Source organism: Sapajus apella, unplaced genomic scaffold, assembly GCF_009761245.1.
Source record: "Sapajus apella isolate SASKATOON/1434 unplaced genomic scaffold, GSC_monkey_1.0 scaffold107, whole genome shotgun sequence".
Taxonomy (NCBI): domain Eukaryota; kingdom Metazoa; phylum Chordata; class Mammalia; order Primates; family Cebidae; genus Sapajus; species Sapajus apella.
Window position 1 is genome coordinate 2065957 of NW_022437047.1, and position 25420 is coordinate 2091376.

Below are 25420 nucleotides of genomic sequence, written 5' to 3' on the forward strand. Positions count from 1 at the left end.
GGGACCCCCCACTTGCCTGTGCAAGCTGTCATGAGATGTGTGTGCTCAAGTGCCTCTGTGCTGGCATCCAGCACGTGCACATACCTGCTGTGAAGTGTGCAAGGGGGCATGTATGTGTGTGCCTACGCACACGTGTGTGCTGTGCAAACGCCTGGCGCTCTGGGCATTATGTGGACTGATAAACTAGTGAGGCCTCAAAGATGGGAAATAAAACACTTGTGTCCAGACAGCTGACTGTTCGGTTGGCTGCCACCCTTGGGAGCCAGCTGCCTGCGGAGCTCCACATTTCTATGAGGCAGCTAGGAGCACCTCATCCCCGTGTCCAGGGAGGAGCCCGTTGAGGGCTGTTTGCCTCCCCCAGCCGCTGAGACAGAAGAGATGCTTCTCTCCTTGCTGACTTGCCAACCCAGAGATATCCAGGGCCCTACCTGGACCTGCCAGAGGGTCTCCAGCCCAGCTCCGCTCACGGTGCCCTCCTGTCCTCTTCCTCTCCCCACCTCTGCCTCCCATCCTGCTGCCTGAGGGCACGAGGCGGGTGTTCCCAGGCCTTTTCAGTTCTCAGGAGTCTATTCTTTGAGCAACCCTATGTGCATAATAACGGCTAACTTTTTTTGAGCAGGGCTTCTAGACTAGGCGCCGCCTAGGGTAGACACCCTCGCTTTGCTGGGTGGGAAGAAGTGTAAATGGAAGCTTGGTCCTGAAAGATGCCCCATGGGAATTGGGAAGACCGAGCTGACCCCATGTCACCATCCAAAAACTTCCGTTCGCCAAGCTAAGCCCAGCCAAGCGTAAGGTACGAGGTGAAGCGCACAGCTGCGGAAGGGGCAGTGTCGTGGCCTTGGGCTGCCCTGGAAGAACGGCCCTGGACCTCCCCACGGACCTGCCTTGGGACAGGCTTTGCAGCTTCAAAGGCAGGCATTCTCCTCTTGTGGGGGTGGAGTTTTCCGAACAGCCGGATCTCCTCTTGGGGAATCCTAAGAGGCTGGCATTTGACAGGCTGCCAAAGGCTGGCCAGCCCAATCCTGTGCTTTGCAGGCAGCGAAACGGAGGTCCAGGGCTCTGCCCTATTCAACAGCAGAGCAGAGTCCTGATCTCCCATGCTGATTAGCTTTGCATGGCTCCTGGCTGCTCCAACCAGGAGATGGGGGTCCTCAGCCAGGATGGGGGTGGTCTGCTTGGTCCCACCCCCAACTCAGGGGCAGTAGAAAGGGCTGAGGCCAGGGGTGCACCCGGGCCAGACTGACAGTGATCTGTTGGGCAGGAGCCGGGCCTCGGGGGCTCTAGAGCTGCAGGCACAGAGGATTTGTAGCGACTTGTAAAGGCTTAAAGGAGTCCAGGCGTCCGGAGGCAGAGGCAGCAGCCCAGCCGAGAGGCGCTCCTGTGGCGAAGGGCGACCTCTGCTGGCCACGAGGTGCATGCCACCTCCCAAAGCCGGCCAGTGTGTCGGGAGCCCAGTGGCGCAGGTGACTGGATTTGGGCAGATTGGGTGGAATAAGGAGGGCATCTCTTTGGGCCCAGTCACAGCCCGAGGCGGAGAACTACCAGGAGGTCCTGACCGCCAGTCATGGGGAGTGGAAAGAACAGCACATTAACAGTTGGAAAGGCGGAATCTCTGCCCAGCAGCTTTCTGACTGTGTCACCTCGGGCAATTTGCTTCACCTCTCTGAGCCTTTTAAGGATGAAGAAAATCAGCACTGCACAGGGCCTGGCCTGGTGCCTGAACATGGCAGGTATAGAGCAAATGGAGGGTCCGAGCCTGCCCCTCAACAAGCTGTCTCTTGCACACCTCCCTCAACCCACCCTTCCTCTCTTTATGCCTGGGACCCCTTGCCCTCTAGACCTTTGACCCCTTTACTGCGGAGACTAGAGCCCCCAGTCTCCTCCATTCCTGGGGTTAGTAACCCCAGTCTTGCATCACTGACCTCAATATTTTAAAAATGTCACCTCACCTGTAGGGGCCTCTGTAATCAGTTCTTTTATTTATTGATTGATTTTTGAGACAGTCTCACTCTGTGGCCCAGACTGGAGTGTAGTGGCATGATTTCAGCTCACTGAAACCTCCACCTCCCAGGTTCAAGTGCCCAGTGCCCTGTGGCCTTGAACAAACCACTGATGGGCCCCAGGCTTCTCAGAATAAAACCAGCTGAGCAGAGGAGTAGAGATAGGGGACCTGAAATATTCCCAGAATATTTCAGGCCCTTAATATTCCCAGAATCTTTCCGTCCAGCTGGGTGGATCTAAGCACCTATGCCTGCCTGGGGCTCCGGGCACTGTCATTCAACAAGCATTTACCAAGACCCAAGGGCTCAGCCCCTGGACACAATGTTAGGGGAACACTCCTCTTCAGAGATAGACCCTTATAAGGTCACTGAGTTGCCCCTATGCAGCATCCTGTTCTGCAGATGGGGAAACCAAGGCCAGGAAACCAGAGAAGCCCACTCAAAGCCCATCCTGGCTGGGGACACCTCGGTGCTCATCGGAGGGAGAGAGGATGAAGGGCTGGGAACACACCTGGCACCTCCACAGTGCCCAGGTCTGGCCCCCAGTGCACTTAGGTTTGTCTACAGCGGCCCCTGCTGGCTGCCTGGGCCACCGATCGCCCTTTGTCCTGGTGGGCAGTAGCCTGTGGACAGGGGGAGGAAGGCCTTCAGTCGTGAGGTTTCCTTGTACTTTCCTAACATCTCCTCCAGCCAGGAGCTGAGCCAGCCCAGGCCTTTGTGGGAAGGGTCTCTGTGTCCTAGCTGGTTATGAAAGCTGTATTCTCCATTGGGACCCAGGTCTTCACCACCGCCTAGGTATCGCATGGTGCCTGGGAGACCACCAGGGTCCTTTGGCTCTGACGGGGCCTGGCATTAGGAACTGAGATGGCCTTGCTGAAGGTGGCACTGTCTTGCTCCTGCTCTGGGCAGGAGCTCTCTGTGTCCTTGTCTTCCCCACCATGGTTTGTCCCTGGCCCCAGGGGCCTTTGTCATGTGGATGCTGGCTGAGAGTCTGTGGGAGTAAACTCAGGAGGACAAATTCAGCTCCTGCTTGGGGGACCTACAGAAGTGGCAAGTGGAGCTGCCGCGATCACGCCTCTGCCAACCCGGACCACACACACAAACACGTACACACATATCTGTATGGATACATACATAGCCTGGCCCCTCCTCCCCAGGACCTGTTCAAGAGAGAAAATTGTAAAGGGAAAGTAAGGATTCTAAAGCTGGTTCCAACCCAACCAGCTGTAACCTCCAAGCCTCGGTTTCTTCATCTGTAAAATGGGGATGTAACTACTTTCTCTTCTCTGCCATGCCTGGACCAGTACCTGACTCCTAGGAAGAGCTCAGCACGTAGTCCTGTAGTAGGTAAACATGGGCTTGGACCAAGAGGTCTTTGAACACAAGAAAATGATTTCATGCTAATCTCCACATGCCCAATCCGTCTAGCCTAGCACCTCACACAGTGTCGTTATTACAAAGCATTTCTTGGGAGAGTGGAAGCATGTACGGATGAGCAAGTGGAGACTAAAGGTGTTTCAATGGATGGGTGGACGGGAAGAGGTAGGCGTTTGTGTTTATTATTTTTACTTATTTATTTTTTTAATTTTCTTTGTGGGTGCTCGCTCACCCCCTCCTCCTTCCCCAGGCAGGCATTTCGATAGATAAATAATGGGTGGAGAAATTGGACGTCAGGTGTGACAGGTGTGATGGGTGGCAGGTGGGATGAATGGACCGTTGGCAGGGTGAGGGTGGAAGAAATAAATATGGGCAGAACCCCCACTTTTCCTTGCTTGCTGGAGAGCTCCAGAAAGCACTTCTCAAACGTGCAAATTCCCAGATGACCCAGCAACTCCACTTCTGATCGTATGTCCTCTAGACTAACCCGCACACATGTGATGTGCCAGTGTGAAAAGTTATCCCTGCAGCACTGCAGTGATAAAGATTTGGAAACAGCTTCAGGGTCCCTCGTTTCAGGCTGAAGTGTGAGTCCCCTGAGCAGAGGGACCTTGTCTGGGGCCTCAGGCCTTAGAACAGCACCTGGTCAGATGTTAGTTGAATAATGCTTCATCATGCCTAGGAATACTGTGCAGCCATTAAGAAATGAAAAGGTTCCTTATGTCTTGATGTGGAATAAACTTTGAGATGTATCATTAAGAGGAGAAAAAAGCAAGGTCCAGATAATGTGTATAGAATGCTATTGTTTTATGTTTGTTAAAAAGTGGCAGAGGCTGGCATGGTGGCTCACACCTGTAATCCCAGCACTTTGGGAGGCCAAGGCGGGCAGATCACGAGGGCAGGAGTTTGAGACCAGCCTGATCAACGTGGTGAAACCCTGTCTCTACTAAAAACACAAAAATTAGCTGGGCGTGGTGGCGTGCTCCTGTAATCTCAGCTACTCAGGAGGCTGAGGCAGGAGAATCACCTGAACCCAGGAGGCGGAGGCTGCAGTGAGCCAGGATTTCGCCACTGCACTCCAGCCTGGTTGACAGAGCTTGATTCCTTCTCAAAAAATAATTAAAAAAAAAAAAGTGGCAAGGGATAGTGCATGTAGATATTTGCTTCTAGATGAGACTCTCCGGAAGGGGGACTGATGGCACTGGTTCTCCTAGGAAGGGCACCGGGGGACTGGGGATGGGGCCTGGACCCAAGACTGGATACCTTTGTGGACTTTCTGATTTTTGAACCATGCAAACAAATGACCTTTTCAGACACACACGGAGCAATAAGAATTGTAGCAAGAGCTGCACATCCTTTAAAGCCATTGAAGGAGGAACAGGACTTTCTTCTAAAGGCTGGGCCCAGGCAGTGGTGTTGGTTCCCTCAGTGAGGATGCGTAGAAAGCAGACAGAGACAGACACACCTACACTTCTACCAGCTGCGGGGATGTGGTACATCTGGCAGCCTCAGTTTCCTCATCTGTAACATGCAGATGATCCTAGCCTTACAGAATGGGTAAGAAAGGAGAGGACGCAGCTGTCCAGCACATGAAAAGTCCTGAGGGACGGGGCCAGAGATGAGGCGTCGTTAGTGAGGAGTGTGGCAGGGTAGCAGAGAAGGCCTGGGCCCCAGGTCTGTCCAGCACCCTGGGTCGGACCCAGGTCTCTGCAGCCTGAACTGTCCACTGGGGGCGGGAGGGCAAACCGAGCTGGCAGCAGGCAGACTTCTGCCTTGGCCCAAGGACCTGGACCTCTGGGCAGTGGGTGAACTAGGGCTGTGCATTCCTGCCTCTTTTTACCTAGATCGTTGCCACTGCTGTGTGGCCTCCCTGGAGCAGCCTGGGGACTCTGGGGCTTTCTCCAGCCGAGGGAGCTTCCTCCACTTAGCTCTGTCATCCAAGGAAAGTCCCATTCACATTAGTGTCCCTGAGCGCTCCCTTCTCCCGCACTTCAGGAAGGGAGAGCCTAGTGCCAGGACATCCCTGCACTCACACTGCCAGCCTTGTGCAGTGGAAACCACAGGCTGGCAGTCGGGAACCCTGGCTCCTGGTGTGGGCTCAGACACCACTCGCGGTGCCACCCTGGCCTTTCCCCTTTCTGTCTCTCACCCTCAGTTTCTTTATCTGGAAAATGGGTGTGGTGCTCATTCCCGTCCTCCTCCTTTTCCAGGAGGGCAAAGTGAAAAAAATAAGAGTTGTGAGTGATTTGTAAATTGTGAAGAACTCTAAAGCCTGAGGGATTTGGGAGGGCAGGTGCCACCTGACGTGCACTCAGAGCACATGTGCACTGAAGCTCCTCATATGGGAGGGTCCCCCTGCACATGTATGAACACACACACACACACACACACACACACACAGACACGGACCAAACCCTGAACCAGGAATCCAAGGGGGATTTCCACCACCCAAAACACACATGCACGTACAGAAATCTGTGTGCCTAGCCGGGCGCAATGACTCACACCTGTAATCCCAGCACTTTGGGAGGCCGAGGCAGGCAGATCACTTGAGGTCAGGAGTTCAAGACCAGCCTGGCCAACATGGTGAAACCCCATCTCTACTAAAAGTACAAAAATTAGCCAGGCGTGATGGCAGGCACCTGTAATCCCAGCTACTCAGGATGCTGAGGCAGGAGAATCACTTGAACCCGAGAGGCGGAGATTGCAATGAGCCGAGATCGCACCAGTGCACTCCAGCCTGGTGGCAGAGTGAAACTCTGCCTCAAAAACAAAAAAAGAGAGAAATGTGTGCACCTGTCTGTACCGTTCCTTCCCCCCTGGTGGACATGCCTGCCCAGTGCTCACGTGTGCCACACATGGAAAGCACCCAGAAGCACTTCCTGCCCTCAGCCCAGCGGGGTACCCCAGGTGTGGCCCCACAGGGCCCAGCAAAGGGCTCTGAACCTGTCAGTACTGTGGCCAGAGGGCAGTTGGGAGGCTGGTGCAAGGTTGGCAGGCCTGGCATGATCCAGTGACACCCTCTGCATTCTCTTCGCAGGCTGGACAACGTTCATGGCTCTCGGGTAGAACCCAGCGAAACGGCCAGAATGAATTCTATGGACAGGCACATCCAGCAGACTAATGACCGACTGCAGTGCATCAAGCAGGTGGGTGTGGGGGTGAGGCACACTCCGAGGGTGGGGCGGACGGGGCAGGCAGAGCATAGGCATCTGGTAGGTGCCTGATGGGGTGGACGTCGGGGCTTCCTGACCATCTGTCTTGTGAGGCCGTTGTTGGCATGCTGGCACCGACCAGTCTGATGCTGGAATCACATTCCTGGGTTTTAGTTCCAGTGCTGCCCTGTCCTTTCCCTTCCCACAGCCTTCCCAGCTGTGTGACTTTGGACCAGTGTTGTGGCCTCTCTGGGCTCTGTTTGTGTACAAGGATGCAGTGAAGCACCTGGCACTACCATCTCCCTTTACCACCTTCCTCCCACACCTAAGCTCCCTGCTCTTTTGCTCTCGTTGTTCTTTAAGGAAAAAAAAAAAAAAAAAAAAAGCCTCAGGCTGGGTGTGGCAGCTCATGCCTTTAATCCCAGGACTTTGAGAGGCCAAGGTAGGATTGCTTGAGCCCAGGAGTTTGAGACCAGTCTGGGTAACATAGCAAGACCCCATCTCAGTTAAAAAAAAAAAAAAATTACTAATTTATTTAAAAATAAGAACCCATTATCGGCTGGGCCCAGGGGCTCACGCCTGTAATCCCAGCGCTTTGGGAGGCTGAGGGAGGAGGATCGCTTGAAGCCAAGAGTTTGAGACCAGCCTGGGCAACCTCATTTCTGTTTTTTAAAAAAGAAAAGAAAATCCCACAAGAGAAGGAAATTGTATCATTTTACAGGAAAGGAAACAAGTACAGAGAGGGGACGGGATAGCCTGAGTCCACTCAGCCCCTCTGGTGCTGGGAAGACCTCATTCCAGAGAGTGCCATCGTCCCCACCCTGCTGAAGCCCATACCAATCCCAAGAAGTGAGCTACCCAGGAGTTCCTCTATTTGAATTGTGGGGAGGCGGGGAACCTTTCACAGGGGCGCCCCCCAGCGGTGGCCAGGAGTGACGCGCCCACCCGCGGGGCCCAGCTCCAGCAGCCCAAGCTGGCAGCTTCCCTGCACAGTCCCAGGAATGTTGTGCACTCCCAGAAGGATGGGGTACAGCCAGAGGGGCACGGCCTTTGGTGTCAGATGACTTTGACCCAAGTCCTTACTCTTCTATGGACCCACAATGGGATCTCAAGCTAGTCCTCCATTTCTCTGAGCCTCAGTTTCTTCATGTGTCAAATGGGGCCTACCTCATAGGATGCTGTGAGGATGTTGCAGGTGACGCACTGGCCCAGCCCTGGTGTGCGGTGGGTGATCAGCTAATGGCAGTGGTGGCCATTGTCCTCAGTATGTCAGTGACAGGGAAGGGAGTGCTGGGGCTCAGGCCCCTGGCCTGGACCAGCTTAACAGGAAGCTCAGGCAACCAGCATGGGCTGCTGGCCCCCAGCTCCAGCAAGGTGGAGCTCACAGCCCCTCCCCATCCAGCCTTCCCTTCCTGAGGGCCAGGACCCAGAAGGAGCCTCCCCAAGGTGCCTGCCCGGTGGAACTGAGGCTATTCCTCCGGAATGAGGGATGCATGTCCTCTCATTAGCATCAAGCAGAGCAATCTTGAAGCCCGTGTGGGGTCTGCAGAGAGGAAATTGAAGAAGACTTGTTACAGATTGAACCCAGCCCAAACGGCTCTTCCAAACGCCAATTACGCGCCTCTGCTCACAGTGGCAGAATAGAAACCAAACGCCAAGACTCTCTCCTCCCCCACCCTCCCTCCTGCTCAGGGTTCTGCAGGGCTGTCTCTCAGCTCTGCCTTTCAGCCCATTTCTCTCACCATTGGCTCAAGTGGCAGTCACCGTGACCCCAGTGGGATGCTCACGTCTCCTGTGCCTGGGCCCCCCATGTGGCAGGCATTCCAGGGGTAAGACCTGCTCTCAGCCTCTTTCCTCTCGGTGCCCAGCTCCATATCACCAGGGATCAGGGTGCACCTCACTTCCTTGGCCCTCCCTGGGTCCATCTTGGGCAGAGGCCCACCAGAAGCACCTCACAGCATGGCACACAGCGCACTCACCATTCCGCCACTTACAAACTATGCAGCCTTAAGTTGCTGCCTCGCCTCCCTTCATCTATAAAATGGGCATCATAATGAATGCACACTCAACCAGCACATGCCAGAGCCTGCACCACCCTCCCCACCTGCCCCAGCACACACATGCACACACACAGAGGGCTCTGCCTTTCAGCCAGACAGTGGCGCATTTGTGAGTGTGAGCAACCTGCCCAGTTGCCCCCTGGGCCATCCAGAGCTCCCTGCATACTCCATGCCCCTCCTCCCACACCTCCCGTCAGACACAGCTCAATGCTGACATCTGTCTGCTCACAGCTGCCCTAGAGAGCAGCCTTGCTGGCTGGGGACTAGGTTTTCTCAGGAATCCCATAACCTAATCAGAAGAAGAAAGGCAAGCATGTCTGCACGCGCTGGGACGACGGATGCGTTGGCTGTGCAGGCTTTGGGCTGGCTGGGGTTGTGGTTCCCTCCCCTCTCCACCAGCCTTCCCTTCCTGCCCTCACCTTGGTTGTAGCCTTTGCTGGCATTCATCAACCCCTGCCCGCTGTACCTTGCTGTCCATGTCCCCTTGCAGCCTCTATCTCAGCTGCCTTTGCCCCTTCTCAGCCTCTTGGTACTGGGAGACCAGTGCTCCCTCTCTGCAACATGCCCACATTGAGAGCCCTGCAGATCAGCTCATTCCTGCTCAGCAGCTGCCCTGAACCCAGGAGCCCTTCTGAGCATCTGTACCCCATCCTTGAGCTTGGACACTTCCTGGGCACCCAGCTATCTCACCTAACTTCCTCTGTCTCCCTAGAGCTATGGGCCCTATAGGAATACATCAAGTCTCCCACCAGGCTTGGGGGCAGAGAACCTGCTATGTTCATCTCACAATCACGGAGTCTAGCATAGCGTCCAGCTCAGAGTGGGGCCCAACTATTTTGGGTGGGCTGAGGAGAGGGGAGACTGACAGATGGATATGTAAGGGAACGGATGGACAGACATATGGGCAGACAGTTAGATGGCTGGGTGTGTATAGATGATGAATGGATTAATGAACAGGTAGGTGGGTGTCTGGATAAATTAACTGCTGGATGAATGGGTAGATAGGTAGATGAATGAAGGGATGGATGAGTGGTGGATAAAGTGGTGGATGGATGAATGGGTGGGTTGGCAAGCAGACGGTTGGATGAATTGATTCATTTTGGATGGACAGATGGATGGATGGATGGATGGATGGATACATGCATAGATGGATGAATGAATGAATCATTTGATTCACAGATGGACTGGTAGACAGATGGATTGATAAGATGAATTCATCATTTCAAGGCATTGGTATGCCCTGCTCCAGCTCCAGCAGACTCGGTGGCCATTGGATATAGCCCAGTTCCTTGGAGGAATTATAGAGATGGGCAGGCTTTCTGGTGGGGAACAGGGTACCAGTGTCCAGTAACAACCACAGTTAGGGAGGCCTCTGCCTGTGATTCAAACATGTGCTCCCATCCCCGGTCCATCTGGCTGGCCAAGCTCCGTCCTGCTCTGCCCTGCCCTGGCCCCTTCCTCCATGTGCCACTGGGGCCCATTCTGCAGTGGCCACGTTGCTGGCTACACAGCAGACACACTGTCCTTCAGACAGTTAACTCCTCCTCAGTCATTTCCCATGGGGCCCAGCCTTGTGCCAGGAGGCTGCTTCTCCCCTCAAGAGGCTCTCAAGAGGAACAGGGAACAGTGGACGGGCCCTGGCTTCAATAGCAATAGCAGTCTTTACCTGGGCTCTGCTCTGTAATGAGTTCCTCGTGGCTTCTCAGCTTCGCAGCAGCCCTGAATGCTGTCACCACCCCATTTCACAGATGAGGGATCTGACGTGAAGCCAGGTCCCCTGGGCTGCTTGGCTCAGCGACTGAGACGGGGTTTGGACCATGTCTGTCCTTTTTATTTCACCAAACCACTTTGTCTCTCTGTGCACTTCAGTCACCTCATGGTTGAAGTAGGTGACAAGGGCACAGAGAGGGGAGGGGCTTGACCAAGGCCAAAGTGCCAGCAGTGCCTTCCCACTGAAGTGCCAGCAGGGTCTTCCCACCGAAGTGCCAGCGGTGTCTTACCACCGAAGTGCCAGCAGGGTCTTCCCACCGAAGTGCCAGCGGTGTCTTACCACCGAAGTGCCAGCGGGGTCTTCCCACCAGTGTCAGCAGGGTCTTCCCAGCACTTTGGGAGGCTGTGGTGGGAGGACTGCTTGCGCTTAGAATTTTAAGGCCAGCCTGGGCAACATAGCAAAACCTCATCTCTATTAAAAATCAAGAACAACAAAATTAGCCAAGCATGGTGGTGCACACCAGTAATCCAACTTGGGAGGCTGAAGTGGGAGGATCACTTGAGCCCAGGAGGTTGAAGCTTCAGTGAGCTATGATCGCACCACTGCACTCCAGCCTGGGTGACAGAATGAGACCCTGTCAAAAAAAAAAAAAAAGATAAAAGCCAGCAAATGGGATGCCTGATGTTTTCTCCAGCAGTGAGATGTACCCACAGCCTACAGGCCACGCGAGTTGTCTGGGGTGAGGGCAGAGGGTCCCAAAGACTGGTGAGACACTGAAGGCTGAGCACTCAGGTGCCAGAACCAGACTGGGCTTCTGAGACTGACCTCAGAGGCCACTCATGCACCCAGAGCCCCAAAGTGGGGTGCTGTGACCAGCTGGAGGCAGGCAGCTCTGAGGCAGCATGCAGTGGCTCCCGACCTGTTAATTGGGTGTGACATCACTGAAATAAACGGAACAACTCAGTTAGCAGGGCAGCTGGTGGGCAGAAGTCAACCGATTGGCATGGCTTTCCACGGGGAGCCGAGATACCAGCTGTGGCCTCTGAGGGGCATGCTTTAGAGAACAGGCACAGGAGGCAGAGGTGAGGACCCGCCACCACCCTCTCAAAGGGCTTATTTCTGTATGTTGAAGTTCCTCCCGTCTTGCACAGGTCAGACGCAGGGAGTGTCGCCTCTGCAGAAGGAGCTGGGTCTGAGAGCGGCCTTGTGCAGCTGTGCTTCCAGGGGAGCCTTTGGGAGACAGAGTCAGGGCCAAGGGCTGCCCCATGTGGGAGCACCCCATGCGCCAGGCACTTTGCCAAGGGCCATATAAGCCTCATCTTGTTGAAGCCTCACTGTGGCCCTGTGACGGGGGGCTTTGTTGTGACTTGCCTGTCCTTTTCTCTCCTACACCTCTTTCTCTCTCTTTACTTCCATGGAAGGAGGATATTCTCCTTCATTTCACTTTCCTCCACCGATTTTTTAAAATCGTGCCTTGCCTGAACGACATTGTAGCAACAGTCATGGAACCTTAAGCAAAAGAAATAAAAGCTCCGCCACCAAGCCATGCTCTGTCATCCCCATTTCACAGATGGGGCTACTAAGGCTCCGAGAGGTGAGGGGACCATGCTGGGTCACTGGTTCATAGGCATGAAGGCGGAGTATGGGCTCCCATAGCGCCCCTGCTGATTCTGGGCCCCCTGCAGCTCCTAAGGCCCTCCCTGCCCTGGCCCTGGGGCAGGCTCGCGCTGCAGGTGGAATGGAGGGACTGCCCTGTGTGGCTCCTGTTCTGCTGTCTCTCCCAGCACCAAGGCAACGGGACCTCAGAAGGTGCCAGTTACAGCCAAATGAGGAAAGAGCCCCATCCCAGAATCTCACCTTTGCCTCGAATCTGCTCCTTGCCCCTAGCCACATAATTTGTCTCCTGGATTCAGTGCCCAACTCAGAGGGCCTGGGGAGACGGTTAAGAGCGAAGGGGGCCATGGGAACCACCCTTCCGCTTTGCACCTTACCCACCCCACCAGCCCTGCAGCCTGGGCCTGAAGCAGAACCAGGAGGCCCCGGCACCGTGGCACCAGAATTTAATCTTCGTTGACTCAGACTCTTGCCTGGCAGGGGCCTGAGCTCAGGCTGACCTCCCCAACCATGCCAGCAGCCCTGAGTGGATACAGGCAGGGCCCAGTAAGTCACACACAGCAGACCTTAGTGTGACAACGGTCTAGGCACGTGTGCTCCTCACCCTCCCAGCTGGCTGTGGCCTCCCCTAACTCCTCACCTTATGTGGCTATGGCAGAGCAGGCTCCAAAGCTGGAGCTGGTGGGAGCCGAGACCTGGGCTTTGGTGGTGGGGGCTGGGAGGTGGGGGTAGTCAGGAAGGAATCTCCAGGGCCAGCCTGTCCTGGCTCCGGGGTGGGTGGGAGAACCCCCAGACCCCTACAGGGATTGCCTGCCCCCACCCCCACCAGCATCTGGAAAGCACTGTGCTGTCTGACGTCATCAGCCTTCTCTAGACCTCAGTTTTCCTGTCTTTGCAATGGGACTACTAATCCACCGGGGCTGGGGGAGGGGTGGGGCAGGCATGTCCAGTGCAGGGGTGAAAGCGAGCATGAGAACACTCAACGATCCCGACTACCCCTTTACCCCTTTCCGTGAACCTCCTTCCCAGTGAGGCTGGGGTCTTCCTGCCCCAGATCCCCCCACGCCGCCCATGCTGGCCTCATTCCTGGAGCCTCAGCCGCCTCCTTTTCCTTTCCCACAGCACTTACAGAATCCTGCCAACTTCCACAATGCCGCCACAGAGCTGCTGGACTGGTGTGGAGACCCACGGGCCTTCCAGCGGCCCTTCGAACAGAGTCTGATGGGCTGTCTGACGGTGAGTCTGCACCCCGTCTGCCTACACGCCTGACCAGGAAGGCCGGCCGAGGGCTAGCATGCCTGTCCAGGTGTCGGACAGGCTGTCACACGCTGGGGGATGACACCAGTGAGAGAGCTGGGAAAACACTGGTGCTGCGGGCATGGCCCTACTGGGTGTGTCCCCCGAGTGCATACCCCCAGGGGACCTGGAGCTGATGAGGAGGCACAGTCCCTAGGGATTGTGTGGGTTCCCACACTTGGTAAGAAAGACACAGGCTCACTTTATGGGTCACTGTTCTGTCATAAGCACAATAGAGAGACTCTTAGAGGGTTGTCAGCCATTTTTATGCAGTCATTCATTCATTCGTTCACTTAGCAAACATGTATGCAACTTCTTTTGTAGTCATCCATCCATTCAGGTAAGCATTGATTAAGCCCCTCTGACATCCATCCATCTAGCCAAATCGGCATTGATTGATCTCTCATTGATCATGTATGATCTGCCAAGTCCGGGGGAACGGAAGATGAATAAGGCTTCACCAAGCCTGGTTTCCTCCGTAGTGGAGGAGGCAGATGTGTAAAGAAGTGACTAAGAAAATCATGTGCACGGTGAAGACAGCACAGAGAAGGGGATCCTGAACTGCCTGGGTGGTGGGTAAGGTGCAGAAAACTGAGGAAAGGAGCCACCCTCCGTGTAGGAGTCCACCAAGCAGCGGAGGGCAGCAGGAGTGCTCTGGGCACTCGGAACAGCACCTGCAAAGGGACAGAGGCCCAATGGAATCCAAAGAACCGGAAGGGTTGAGGCTGCAAGCTGCACAGAGGCCAGGCCCAGGGTTTATGATGTGATCAGCTAGGCTAAGGAGTTTGCCAGCCCACAGGGCACCATGGAAGTCACTGGAAAGCTTGTGAATGTCCCCAGCCATGTGGCCTATGTCCATAAGTGTGAGGACACTTTGGTGACCAGGGAGGGCAGCTGCTCAGAAGGCCCTGAGTCTGCTGGGAAGGGAATGTAGGTAAACAGATGGCAGGGGAGCTTGCCTATCCCAAGCCTGAGAGAGGAGGGACCAGGAGGGTCCCTAGCCAGGCGGGAACACGGGCACCAGACTTCCTGAAAAGTTGCAAGGAGACAAAGGCCCACATGGCCTTGGCCTGGAGAGGAAGAAATAGAGGTCACATGGCCATTGTGACAAAGCGTCTGTTCTGTGCCCGGCAAGGAGCCGCCCATGGAATATGGTGTCCCACCAAATCCCTCAGTGAGCCTGGCCTATAACCCTCCCCGTTCCACAGAGGAGGAAACAGACTTGTAACTGACTTCCCAAGGGCACACAGCCTTAGAGGCAGGCCTGGGATTCCAGCCGAGGCCTGCCTGCCTCCAGAGGGGATGCCCTTGGCCATTAGGGATGCCAGACAGGGATGCAGCCAAGACCCCCCCGGGGCTCCTCTGCTTGTCAGAAGCTAGCACCATCTGGCTCCCTCAGGCCATCGGGCCAAATCGGGCAGCCACCTGCACTGCCCAGTCTTTCTCGTCCTTCAGCCCATGGGTCCCCTCTCCCTCCCCCAGCCCCCTTGATCCTCTTTGTGGGGATCTGGTTCCAGGCTAAGCCCTGTGGGCAGGGACAGATGTTGCCAGAGCCCCCTCACTTCCACCCCAGCTGAGGGTGGAGGATGTGTGGCCAGCCAGGCTGCCACGGTCTCTAGCACACTGCCCCGAGCCTGACCCTGTCTAGGGTGTGGGGACTCAAGACTGAACCAGACCGTGGCCCTGGCTAGCCTGGGTAGACCAGGAACTGGCCCCGCCTCGGCCCTCCTGTCCCCGCGTTCATTCAATGAACATTCACTGGGCTTCTGCTGGGAGCCAGGCCCTGTGCTGGGCCCTGGAGGGACCACTCTCAAGGGTCTGGCTCGCCAGGAGGAGCCTGACATTAAACCTGCAAAGGCGCAAACAGGGTCACATGCCACAGCTCCGGGAGAGGGGGCAAGAGCACAGGGCAGGAACTGTCTCCTGAGGAGATGACCTCCTTGGGAGGATGAGAAAGCAGGGTGCTCCAGGCAGAGGGAACTGCTGGTGCAAAGGCCCTGAGGCTTGAACTGTTTATGAACATAAAGAAGGCTCAGGCGGCTGGAGCCCAGAGAAGGGAGAAGGGTGTGAGATGAGGCAGAGGAAGGAGGCAGAGAGTAGCTAATGCAGGCCTACAGGCCAAGCCAGAAGAATCTGGGCATTATTTGGAGGGCAGTGGGGAGCCTTGAAGGATTATTAGCAGGAGAGTGAGGGGCCATGATTTGTGTGGCGGCAGGAGCTCTGAAGGGGAGCATCTTTGGAGAACAGAATGGAGGGATCATGGAGGGCGTCCTGGAAGAGGAAGCCCAGGGAAGGTCCCATGGGACCTGGCTGGACAGAGGAGACCATGGCTTCCCAGGCAGGGGAGGCTGTGTAGACAGTGCCCACTCTCCTGGACCTCTGCTCCCTTCCCCCTGTGTAAGGCAGGCATCTGGTGGAATGACCCCCACCCCTGCAGCCAGGTCACGGTTACAGTGACCTGAGTCTGGCTGTCCCTTAGAGCTCAGTAGAGCCAATGGCGTGAGGGAGTTTGGTGGAAGGTAGTGGGGATTGTCATGGGCGACACCCGAAGTGCTCAGGGCATTTTCCCGAGGCACTGTCTCTTTGGATCCTCATAAAGACCCTTTGAGGTGGGCAGGGAAGGAGCCACCACTCCCATTTTACAAACAAGGCCACTGTGAGGGGGAACAGCTTACCCCAGTCCCAGGCAGGTCCCACAGGCTCCCTGGAAGCCTCTGGGCCCTGTTAGTGCTCCCTTCCCAAGGCATCCTCAGCCCAGCCCCGCCCCATGGAGAAGAACGGGATGTGGGAGGTCAGAGATCCCAAGGGACCTAGATGGGGCGAGGCAGCTGCCCCTCCCCGACACACGCACCGCACCCTCCCCATCCAGGTGTCAGCCTGAACCCTGCAGCTTGCTGCAATCCCTGGGTGACCTCTGGAAGCAAACTCCAGATTCCTGGATCCAGCTTACTTTGAGAATAGAAATTAAAAACCACTTAGCCATGAGCAGCAAATGGACACATTTCTGCCATACTCCCTTCTAAGCGACTCAAGCGCAATTAAAGTGCCCCCAGCCTAGCCCTGCCCTCCCCTCCGCTTCACCTCTTGGGACCTCAGGATGCAGAGGCACAGGAGCCCCAGGCCCCGCCCCAGGGGCCTACGCAAGCCCAGGTCACCACTTCCTCTTCAGAAGCAGGCCCTGCCTCCTCCAGTAGCCAGGCAGAGCAGCCCCTCTGGGCACCCTCTCCCTCCCCTGAGCTTAGGGAATAGCAGCAGACAGGGAGACAGAGGAGATGGTGGGAGGGAGAGCAGTCCTGGAGCGAAGCAGGTTTCACATCAGGAGGCCTCTCCCTCATCTCGCCAATGAGGAAGCCCCACAGCTTCAGAGGAGGTCGGAGTCAGAAAGAACTTTCGGTCCCGCCTCCTGCCAGGAACGAAGACTCCGTCTCCAGCGGTTCCCCAGACAGCCTGTCCTCCTGCTTTGCGGCCAGCAGTCTGGATGCCTTTCAGGGTGACTCAGTTGCTTTGTGGAACTAATGTAATTCACCACATGACCTTGAGCAAGCCACCCGTCTTCTTTTTGTTTTTTAAAAATTTTTTTTAATAGCACATGCCTGTAATCCCAGCAACTCGGAAGGCTGAGGCAGGAGAATCTCTTGAACCTGGGAGGCTGAGGTTGTGGTGAGCCAAGATCGCGCCATTGCACTCTAGTCTGGTCAAGAAGAGCGAAACTCCATCTCAAAAAAAAAATTTTTTTTGTTTGATCTTAGAGACGGTGTCTTGCTCTGTGGTTCAGGCTGGAGTGCAGTGGCAAAATCATAGCTCACCATAGCCTTGACTTCCCAGGCGATCCTCCTGCCTCAGCCTCCTAGGTAACTGGGACTAAAGGCGCCTACCACCGTGCCAGGCTGAGCTTTAGAATTTTTTTCTTAGAGATGGGGACTTGCTGTGTTGGCCAGGATGGTATCAAACTCCTGAGTTCAGGTGATCCTCCCACCTTGGCCTCCTAACTAGCTAGGTACCACAGGCCTGCACCATCACACCAGACTAAAAGGTTGATTATACAAATGGGACTGGCACAGTGGCTCGCCCCTGTAACCCCAAGCACACCTGAGGTCAGGAGTTCAAGACCAGCCTAGCCAACATGGTGAAACCCTGTCTCTACTAAAAGTACAAAAGGAAATTAGCTAGGTGTGGTGGCACGTACCTGTAATCCTAGCTACTCGGGTGGCTGAGGTAGGAGCATTGCAAGACCCTGGGAGGCGGAGGTTGCAGTGAGCCAAGATCACACCACTGCACTCCAGCCTGGACAACAACAACAAAAATTGTGTACAGATGAGATCTTGCTGTGTTGTCCAGGCTGGTCTTGAACTCCTGGATACAAGCTGTCCTGCCTCAGCCTCCCGGAGTGCTGGGATTACAGGTGTGAGCCACCACACCTGGCCAAGTTGCCCGTCTTGTGTCTGGACTTTAGTTTCCCTTTCTGTGTCATGAGGTTGGGCTCCCTGACCTGTGAGGTCCCCTGGCTCCAGGGGTCTAGGTGTAGGCAGCCAGGATGACAGAGTGGCCTCAGGAGTGTGGCCCCCCGCACCACCCCCCCGCCCACCGTGGGTCGAGTGGCAGGGCCTGGGCAACCCCCAGAGGGCTGCAGCGCCCCAGCCATTCTCACTGGCCTTTATGGGGAGGGGTCTTTGCACCCCATAGGACCTTCACAGAGAACACCATGCCCACTGGGGTGAGAGCAGGCCTCTCTGAAAAACAAGCTGCACAGCTGAAACCACCACTGCCAGTCAGATCCCGCCTCACAGGACTTTCTGGGGGTCCTCAGGCTGGGCCAGAGGAAGCCAGGGGTTAGCAATGCATGAGGCAGTCCAGGCTCAGAGGATTCAGTTCCGCTTACGTTGCCACATCTGTGCTCTGTGGCCTTGAGCAAGCTCCTGCCCTCTCTGGGCCTTGACTTCCTCATCAGTGAAAGGAGGCTGTTGGTACCAGTGACCCTTCTGAATGCTGGGGCACAGGGGACTTGCAGCCGCCATGCAGCACCAGGCCCCTCTAGCTCACTTTAGCTAGTATTTTGATTTTTTTTTTTTTTTTTTTTTTTTTTTTACTAGGCAAAAAACTTTATTAACCTTGGTTTCAAACTTGATTCCCAGGCTTCTTCGGCTTAATTAGCTGCAAAGAATGAATTGTGTATAAGCAAAAAACTGAAAAGAGCTGCAGTGTCCAAGGGGCTTGGGCTTAAAAATATTAGAGATCTAGATTTTATCAGATCCATAAACAAAAATTTCTTAAAAAGCAGTCATAATATAAAATAGCAGCTCCCAGTAACTTCTTCAAGTTTTATCTTCAGAAGTTGACTCACTTCAGTTTGCCTCATTCTTGGAAGCCTCATCAAAATTCTCCACAAGATCTGGAACTTCATCATCATCCTCCTCTCCAGTAGCAAGTGGTGCTTTTCCATCCACAGATTGTTTGGGCAGAGCTTCAGCCAGTCTCCTTAAACTAGTCAGACTGTCTGCCCCAAGCTGGTTTCAGATGCTGGGTAGCATTTCTGTCAGCTGCTTTGTCTCAGCATGGCCTGTAATGGTGAAAGTGTTCGCTGCCAGAGATGCCCGAACTTTAGGGTTGTTAAAGTGGATCACTGTTCCTTGGTTTGTAAACATATTCACCTCTTCAATACCAGAGATATTGTTTACCCCTAACTTCTTTAAGGAGAACTGAAGTTTTTTATCACCTGCTGTGGCTGTTCTATGAACCACCTTCTTCTTTCTGCGAGCAGTTCCTTTCCCACCAATGCGCACTTGTGCCTGCAGTTTGGCGAGTTTTTCCTGGTTCATAATTGTTTCTTTCATCTTGTCGGAGCGGATAAGGGGTCGCGCGGGGGACTAGGGTTGGTGCTCAAGAGGTCGCGGGTGGACCAGCTGAGATTAGGCGCACACACGCGGGGACGCAAGATGGCAGCTAAAGGCGTATTTTGATATTTTTAACTAGAGCAACAGGATTAGCCGGTATTAGCCAAACATGGGGACTTTGGCCTTCCTTTCCTGAACCCAGGGCCTGAGGGGTCCTCAGTGCAGGTTGGAAGTTATGGTGTTAACCCTTTGTGGACTGAGAAAGAAGTCCCAGTACAGAAAGATACCAGATTTTTCAGCTAGACTGCCTGGATCACATTCCTGGCTCTGTCACTGACCAGCTTTAAGCTGTTGTTCAACCTCTGTTTTCTCATCTGTAAATCAGAGGTAAGAATAATAATAATACCTGCCTCGTGGAGCTGCTAGAAGAATTTGCACTTTGTTGCATACAAAGCACTTACATAGGTGGGAGCCAGCATCTTCACTGCAGCGCTCATCAGCATCAGAGTTTCTCACTGACAGCAGCCTCACTACTGCACCAGTCTAAACAGGACGCTCTGTGCTCACAGGCATCCACCTAACATTCGCCTACAAGGAGAGAGGGCACCAGAGTCCATGTATGAGCTGCAGCGGCCCCTCCAGCTCAGAGCCTTCCGAGGAGGGTCTGCCTACAGACTTGAAATAGTCAGCAGGCCAGAAAGAGTTAGGGACCTCGATTTTTCTGGGTGGACAGTGAGACGTACAGTGAGGATGCCCCTACTCTGGGGTGGCCCGAGACAGGGATGTGCAGAGGGTAAACAGAGCCCAGGCGAAAGAGGCCTAGGGAGTGTGGAAGACTTCTGTGCCAGGGGCTTTTGTTTGCAGCAGAGATGCTGAGTAAACATCCTAACCTGACAACGGCCTTTTTCCTCCCAGCCTGGCTCAAACATTATCCCTGCACAGGGGGGTGCAGGGAGGGCCACAGCCCCATTTCAAGAGTCACTGGTGGTCCTGGGAAGGCAAACCCATGGGCTCCTCCCTGATTCAGCAGGGGACATTGAGTCTCCAGTGTTGTGTTTTAAATTGGCCTAGATAAGTGGTGTTCCCACCCCTTTTAGCCCCAGAGCCCCTTTCACAGATCCCTAAGATATAAAGCAGGCAGTGGGGAAAAATCCCGTTGGATCTAGGGGCAAGGCCAAACCCCATGGAAGCCTGAGGGCCCTCCAGGCGCCTCTGGAGCAGGTGGTTCCTGGGGGCTTGTCGACTGAGTCCCCGCTTTCTCAGAAGCACCAGCCTACCACGTCTGGGTGCGCTCCCCATTCAGCTGTAGCCACCCCAGCTGCTTTCAAAACGACTCCCTTTTCCAAGATGCTTCCTTCTTAATAAAGAAAGCTAATTTTGCTGCTGTTAATGAGGAAGGCGGGTGTGAGGGAGCAGACCTGGCAGTTGGGGGACACCTGGGAATGGGTGGGGACAGAGTGAAGCCACAGGGGCACGAGCTTGCAGAGCCATCCGAGGAGCCCCTGGAGCGCCCCATCCCACACTGCCCCCAGGGACTGATGGTTCTCCCAGTCTCTCGCCTCTCACCCTGCCAGTCCCTAGCTACTTCAGAGATTTATAAGGAGATGGGTAAGACCTTTAGGCTCCAGACACGCCACTGCTGCTATGGAAGCCCCCTGTTTGCTGGGGCGTGGCGCTAGAGGCAGACCCCAGGCTGAGTGTGGGAGTCCTGCAGTTTCTAGCTAAGGTTGAGGGGCCGCAGGTGCTTGGCACAGAGCAGCATTAGGACACCCGCCCCATCCAGGAAGCCGTAGCCCATTGAGCAACTTTGACCTGAAGCCCCGTGGGAAGCAGCTTGTTCTAAATCGCTGCCTTTTTTTTTTTTTTTTTTTTCTGAGAAGGAGTCTTGCTGTTTTGCCCAGACTGGAGTGCAGTGGCGCGGCCTCAGCTCACTGCAACTTTCCATCTCAGGTTCAAGTGATTCTCCTGCCTCAGCCTCCAGAGTAGCTGGGATTACAGGCACCCGCCACCATGGCCTGCAATCCCAAAAATACAAATAATTTTTGTCTTTTTAGTAGAGATAGGGTTTCACCAAGTTTGCGCAGGCTGGTCTTGAACTCTTGACCTCAAGTGATCCACCCGCCTCAGCCTCTCAAAGTGCTGGGATTACAGGTGTGAGCCACCGCACCTGGCCTAAATCACTGCTTTAGATGAGGCGCATGCTGACTTGCAGGGGCAGGGCTGGGCCTGAGAGTCTGCATTTGTAACAGGCCCCTCTGTGATACAGGTAGCCCTGGGGTAGGAGGGGCAGTGAGCCCTTCCCAGCAGTGGTTGTGGGAGGTCAGTGAGGGGTGGGGGAGTTCCTGAGGACCCAGGACATAGAAGGACGATGGAAGAGCAACCCAGTAGAGCAGAGACCCTGGCCTGGGCCCGTCCTAAGGACGGTGGTGCAGGATCCCCAGCCAACTTCTAAAATGTGGTTGAATCTGAGTCCTTGGCTATGGGCTTGGGGTCAGGCCCATCGTCAGTCTGGGAAACCTCTGAGGATAGGGACAGGATCCCACGGCCTGGCACAGAAGAGGTGTTCATCAGTATTTGCTAAGTGACTGAACAAGGCACTGTGGTGTCCTGGCTCTGCCTGATGGCGAGGGCCTGCCTTCTTCTGCCCACCTCTCCCGCTTCACTTGCAAAATGGGCATATCCACCAGCTCTGGGCTCTGTGACTCACCTGCCCTCCTCCCCTCTTGCTGTCAGGTGGTCAGCCGGGTGGCAGCCCAGCAAGGCTTCGACCTAGACCTCGGCTACAGACTGCTGGCTGTGTGTGCCGCGAACCGAGACAAGTTCACCCCGAAGTCTGCCGGTAGGTGTCCTTGGGGAACTCCGCGATGTCATGGAGGGGTGGGGAGGGGAGCTGACTCTAAACCAGGCCTGTCTGCTGCCCCCGCCGGCTGGTGCCTGCATTTGTCTAGGTGTAGTGACAACCCCTGAGGAAGGGCAACCCATCCACCAGGATGTAGGAGCCACAGATGGGGCTGTCCCTGTGCCCCACCCAGGGAGGGTACTTACCTCAGGGGATACCACAGGGCCAGAGAGGGTCCCGAGGCGCACCAAACCCCAGCAGTGGACACTGAGCTACAGGCAGGACCAGCATCAGCTCACTCCATTACCACTGTGACCCTTTGGCATAAGCACTGTGATCTCCCCATTTTACAGATGAGGAAACTGAGGCTCACAGATGCTGAGGAGATTTCCCAAGCCTACACAGCTAGAAGGCAGCAGAGCAGGGATTTAAGCCCAGGCCTGTACTTCAGAGACAGCATTCTAATGAAACACAAAATTACAAACAAAATCAATCAGTACACTCAGGGTTCCATATGGCAACTTTGTCCTCACCTGCAGTCCTATTGCAACTTTGTTGTCACCTGTGGTCTCCTGACCCTGTGTTAAGCGGGGCCATGGAGAGTGCCGAGCAGCATTCTGCCTGGGAGGGCTTTGAGCGCTTTAAAGACACAGTTTTATTTTACGTTTCCCACATCCTCATAACCTTGCTTAGGCCCCAGGCGCCCTGCTAGCTTTAAGCCAGAGAGACCTGTCACTTGCTAAGTGTTAGTCTCTGAGCTTCAGTGGATCTCTCTGATCTCTCTGGGAAGGCAGGAATGATAATGAGACCCCTGCCTTGCAGGGGTCATCATAAGAGCTAGAAATACATAAAGTGCCTAGCACCGTGTCTAGATATTGTTAACATTCTTTATGGAGTCAGGATAAGCAGTTGGAAAAGCAGAAAAAAAGTTATTTCCTCTGTATGACAATAAAGCGGATGTTTTCACTGAATTCATCAATCAGTTCTTTGGAGTGTACATGGATGCAGCCTTCATGAAAACGTTGAAAGGACATCTCGCAATGAGTTTCCATAAATCTGCTCAATTTACAATCTCTTGCATGCGAGTTTGCGCCTCTTTCCATGTACATTTCTAGTCTGCACTCATGGATGACGCCGCAGACATACATGTGTGGCAGCCTCGTTAGCCCATAGCTGCTCTGAAACCCTTGACATGCCCTCCTGCGTTGGGATATTGCTATTGTATTGAACTGCTTGCCAGAAAATGATCTTGGAATCTCACAAGAGACATCTATTCCTGTTGGGATGTGCAGTTTTAATAATGACTTAAGTCAATACAATGTTGACAAGGTAGAAATGACTTGTCAAAGACACGTACCTCTTGAGTGTCCATTCTGTGCAGGCACCGGTGAGGCTGAGGTTATAAGGGCAAGTAGACAGAAAGGGTCTTGCCTTGAGACACAGACCAGAGCAGGGGCCGGCAAGCTTTTTCCATCAAGGGCCAGATAGTATGTATCTTAGGCTTTATGGGGTCTGTGAAAACTGCCGTAGACAGTACATAGAAGAATAATGGGGGTGGCTGGTTGTGTGCAGTGGTTCATACCTATAATCCCAGCATTTTGGGAGGCTGAGGCAGGTAGATCACTTGAGATCAGGAGTTCGAAACCAGCCTGGGTAACATGACAAAACCCCATCTCTACAAAAAAAAAAAAAAAATTAGCTAGGTGTGGTGGTGCATGCCTGTGTTCCCAGCTGCTTGGGAGGCTGCGATGGGAGGATCACTTGAGCCTGGGAGGTGGAGGTTGCAGTGAGTCAAGATCGAGCCACTGCACTCCAGCCTGGGTGATAGAGCAAGCAAGACCCTGTCTCAAAATAACAACCATCACCAAGAAACAACAACAATAAAACCAAGTGATTAACTGTATGTCCTGACCCCTAGTCTGGGAGGAGAGGAAAACATTGATCAAATAATTAGAGGGGTGTGTGTAGAGGGAGAGCCCAAGCTGCGATAAGGCCTTGAAGGAAAAAAAGGTGAAGGGTATCAAGGGATTGCTGGTGGGGGCAGACCACTCTGAGGTTGTAGCAGTCTCCTCCGAGACCCGAAGTTTCAGTAAGTGAAGAAAAAGAGGAAGAGCGTCTTTGCAGGTAAAGTAACAGCCTGTACAAAGGTGTTGAGGTGGAAGGGGAGCATGCATGGCTTTTTGTCAGAATAAGAGAAGGGCAGTGGTTCTGGAGCCCAGAGGCAGGGGATGCGTGGCAAAGGCGAGGCTGGGGAAGTCAGCAGGGAAGCATGCAGGGCCTGTCTTGGAGGTCACGATCTTTGTCCTGAGAGTAATGGGAACATGGCTAAACGCTCATTTTGTGTCGCTGGCTCCGGCTATAAAAGAGCAGCTTGCACGCGGGGGTGGAGGCCGGCCTGGGCGTCGGTGGCCAGCTGACAGATCACGGGGGAGGTCGGGGTGAGGAGGATGGTGACTGGATCAGGAAGACAAGAGTGGAATGGAGACAGAGGGATATTGAAGAGGCAAAACTATGCCACAGAGAGAGAAGGAGATCTGGAAAGTGGACTGCCCCCGGAGCCCAGCGGCTCCCCAGTGGAGCGGGAGAGACTCAGGTCTCCATGCAGCCCCTCCACAAAGCGTCACTGAAACCCCTGCCCTGCTGCCCTGGGCTGGGTGTTCTCATATGTTTTGTGACAGTGCCCAGCTTTATGAGACACGGAGTACTATCTGCATTTATGTATGAAGAAATGGAAGCTCAGAGAGGTCCTGTGACTTCCCTGAGGTCACCCAGCTCATAAGTGATGGAGCTGGAACCTGAACTCCCAGCCTCCTGGTTGCAGGCCCAGGGTTCTGCCTACATCGCAGCAGGCCTGGGCAGCCCTTTGTTTCCATTGGAGAGAGCGCTTCATGCTGCTCAGGGTTGTCCAGCAGGGCCTCTGAGTGGCATTCCAGCATCACTTCTTCGATTGAAACAGGGATTTATTCTTTCCTCCATCTGCACCTCCACTTAAACACAGCTTTTGGTAATTCAGAAAGCATCACATCTATAAACTCACGTGGCACTCTGATACTACACAGACTCCCAGGAGATGAGCTCTCAGTCTACCCATTCTGCAGCTGAGAACACTGAGGCACAGCAGTGTCTGTGGGTTGTCCATCCTCAAATTTCCTTATTAGGAGTCAGTGCCCACATCTATGACTAACTGCCTTTGAAGGCCACCCCTCTGGACATACGGGCTCTCGGGAGCCCAGCCACCCTCTGCTTGGCCCGTCTTCTGGAAAGGAAAGGGGGCCATTCTAAGGGGGGAGTCTCCACCTGCTGGTTTTATTCGAGGGGTGAAGGACCTGCCAGGGGCAGGCTGGGCCCTAAGAGGGGTGGAGGCCATAAGGAGCAGAGCTGGGACCCCAAGTCCCAGACATGGCACCAGCGCCGTGCCTCCACTTGGCCACCTGTCCGAGCTGTGGCCTCGTCTGTGAAGACAGCTGATTTGCCCACCTCATAGGCTGCCTGTGACGATTCGGTGGGCCCCCCTAATCATGGGAGTGAGGGAGGGGC

The 25420-nt window shown here is 54.6% G+C and overlaps 1 protein-coding gene and 1 pseudogene across 11 annotated transcripts in view; one reads left to right on the plus strand and one right to left on the minus strand.

Moving 5' to 3' along the window:
- ZMIZ1 (zinc finger MIZ-type containing 1) overlaps positions 1-25420 on the plus strand; it is a 243388-nt gene that overhangs the window by 124829 nt on the left and 93139 nt on the right. For all 10 annotated transcript variants that reach the window (XM_032259200.1, XM_032259210.1, XM_032259205.1 and 7 more), the window contains 3 exons: positions 6418-6526; positions 13040-13153; positions 21778-21883. In XM_032259200.1, coding sequence (XP_032115091.1) covers positions 6418-6526; positions 13040-13153; positions 21778-21883 — 329 coding nt within the window. The remainder of the gene's footprint in view (positions 1-6417; positions 6527-13039; positions 13154-21777; positions 21884-25420) is intronic.
- Positions 18271-19159, minus strand: LOC116537169 (annotated as a pseudogene). The gene has a single exon (XR_004262999.1). The product of XR_004262999.1 is annotated as a transcription factor BTF3 pseudogene (transcript).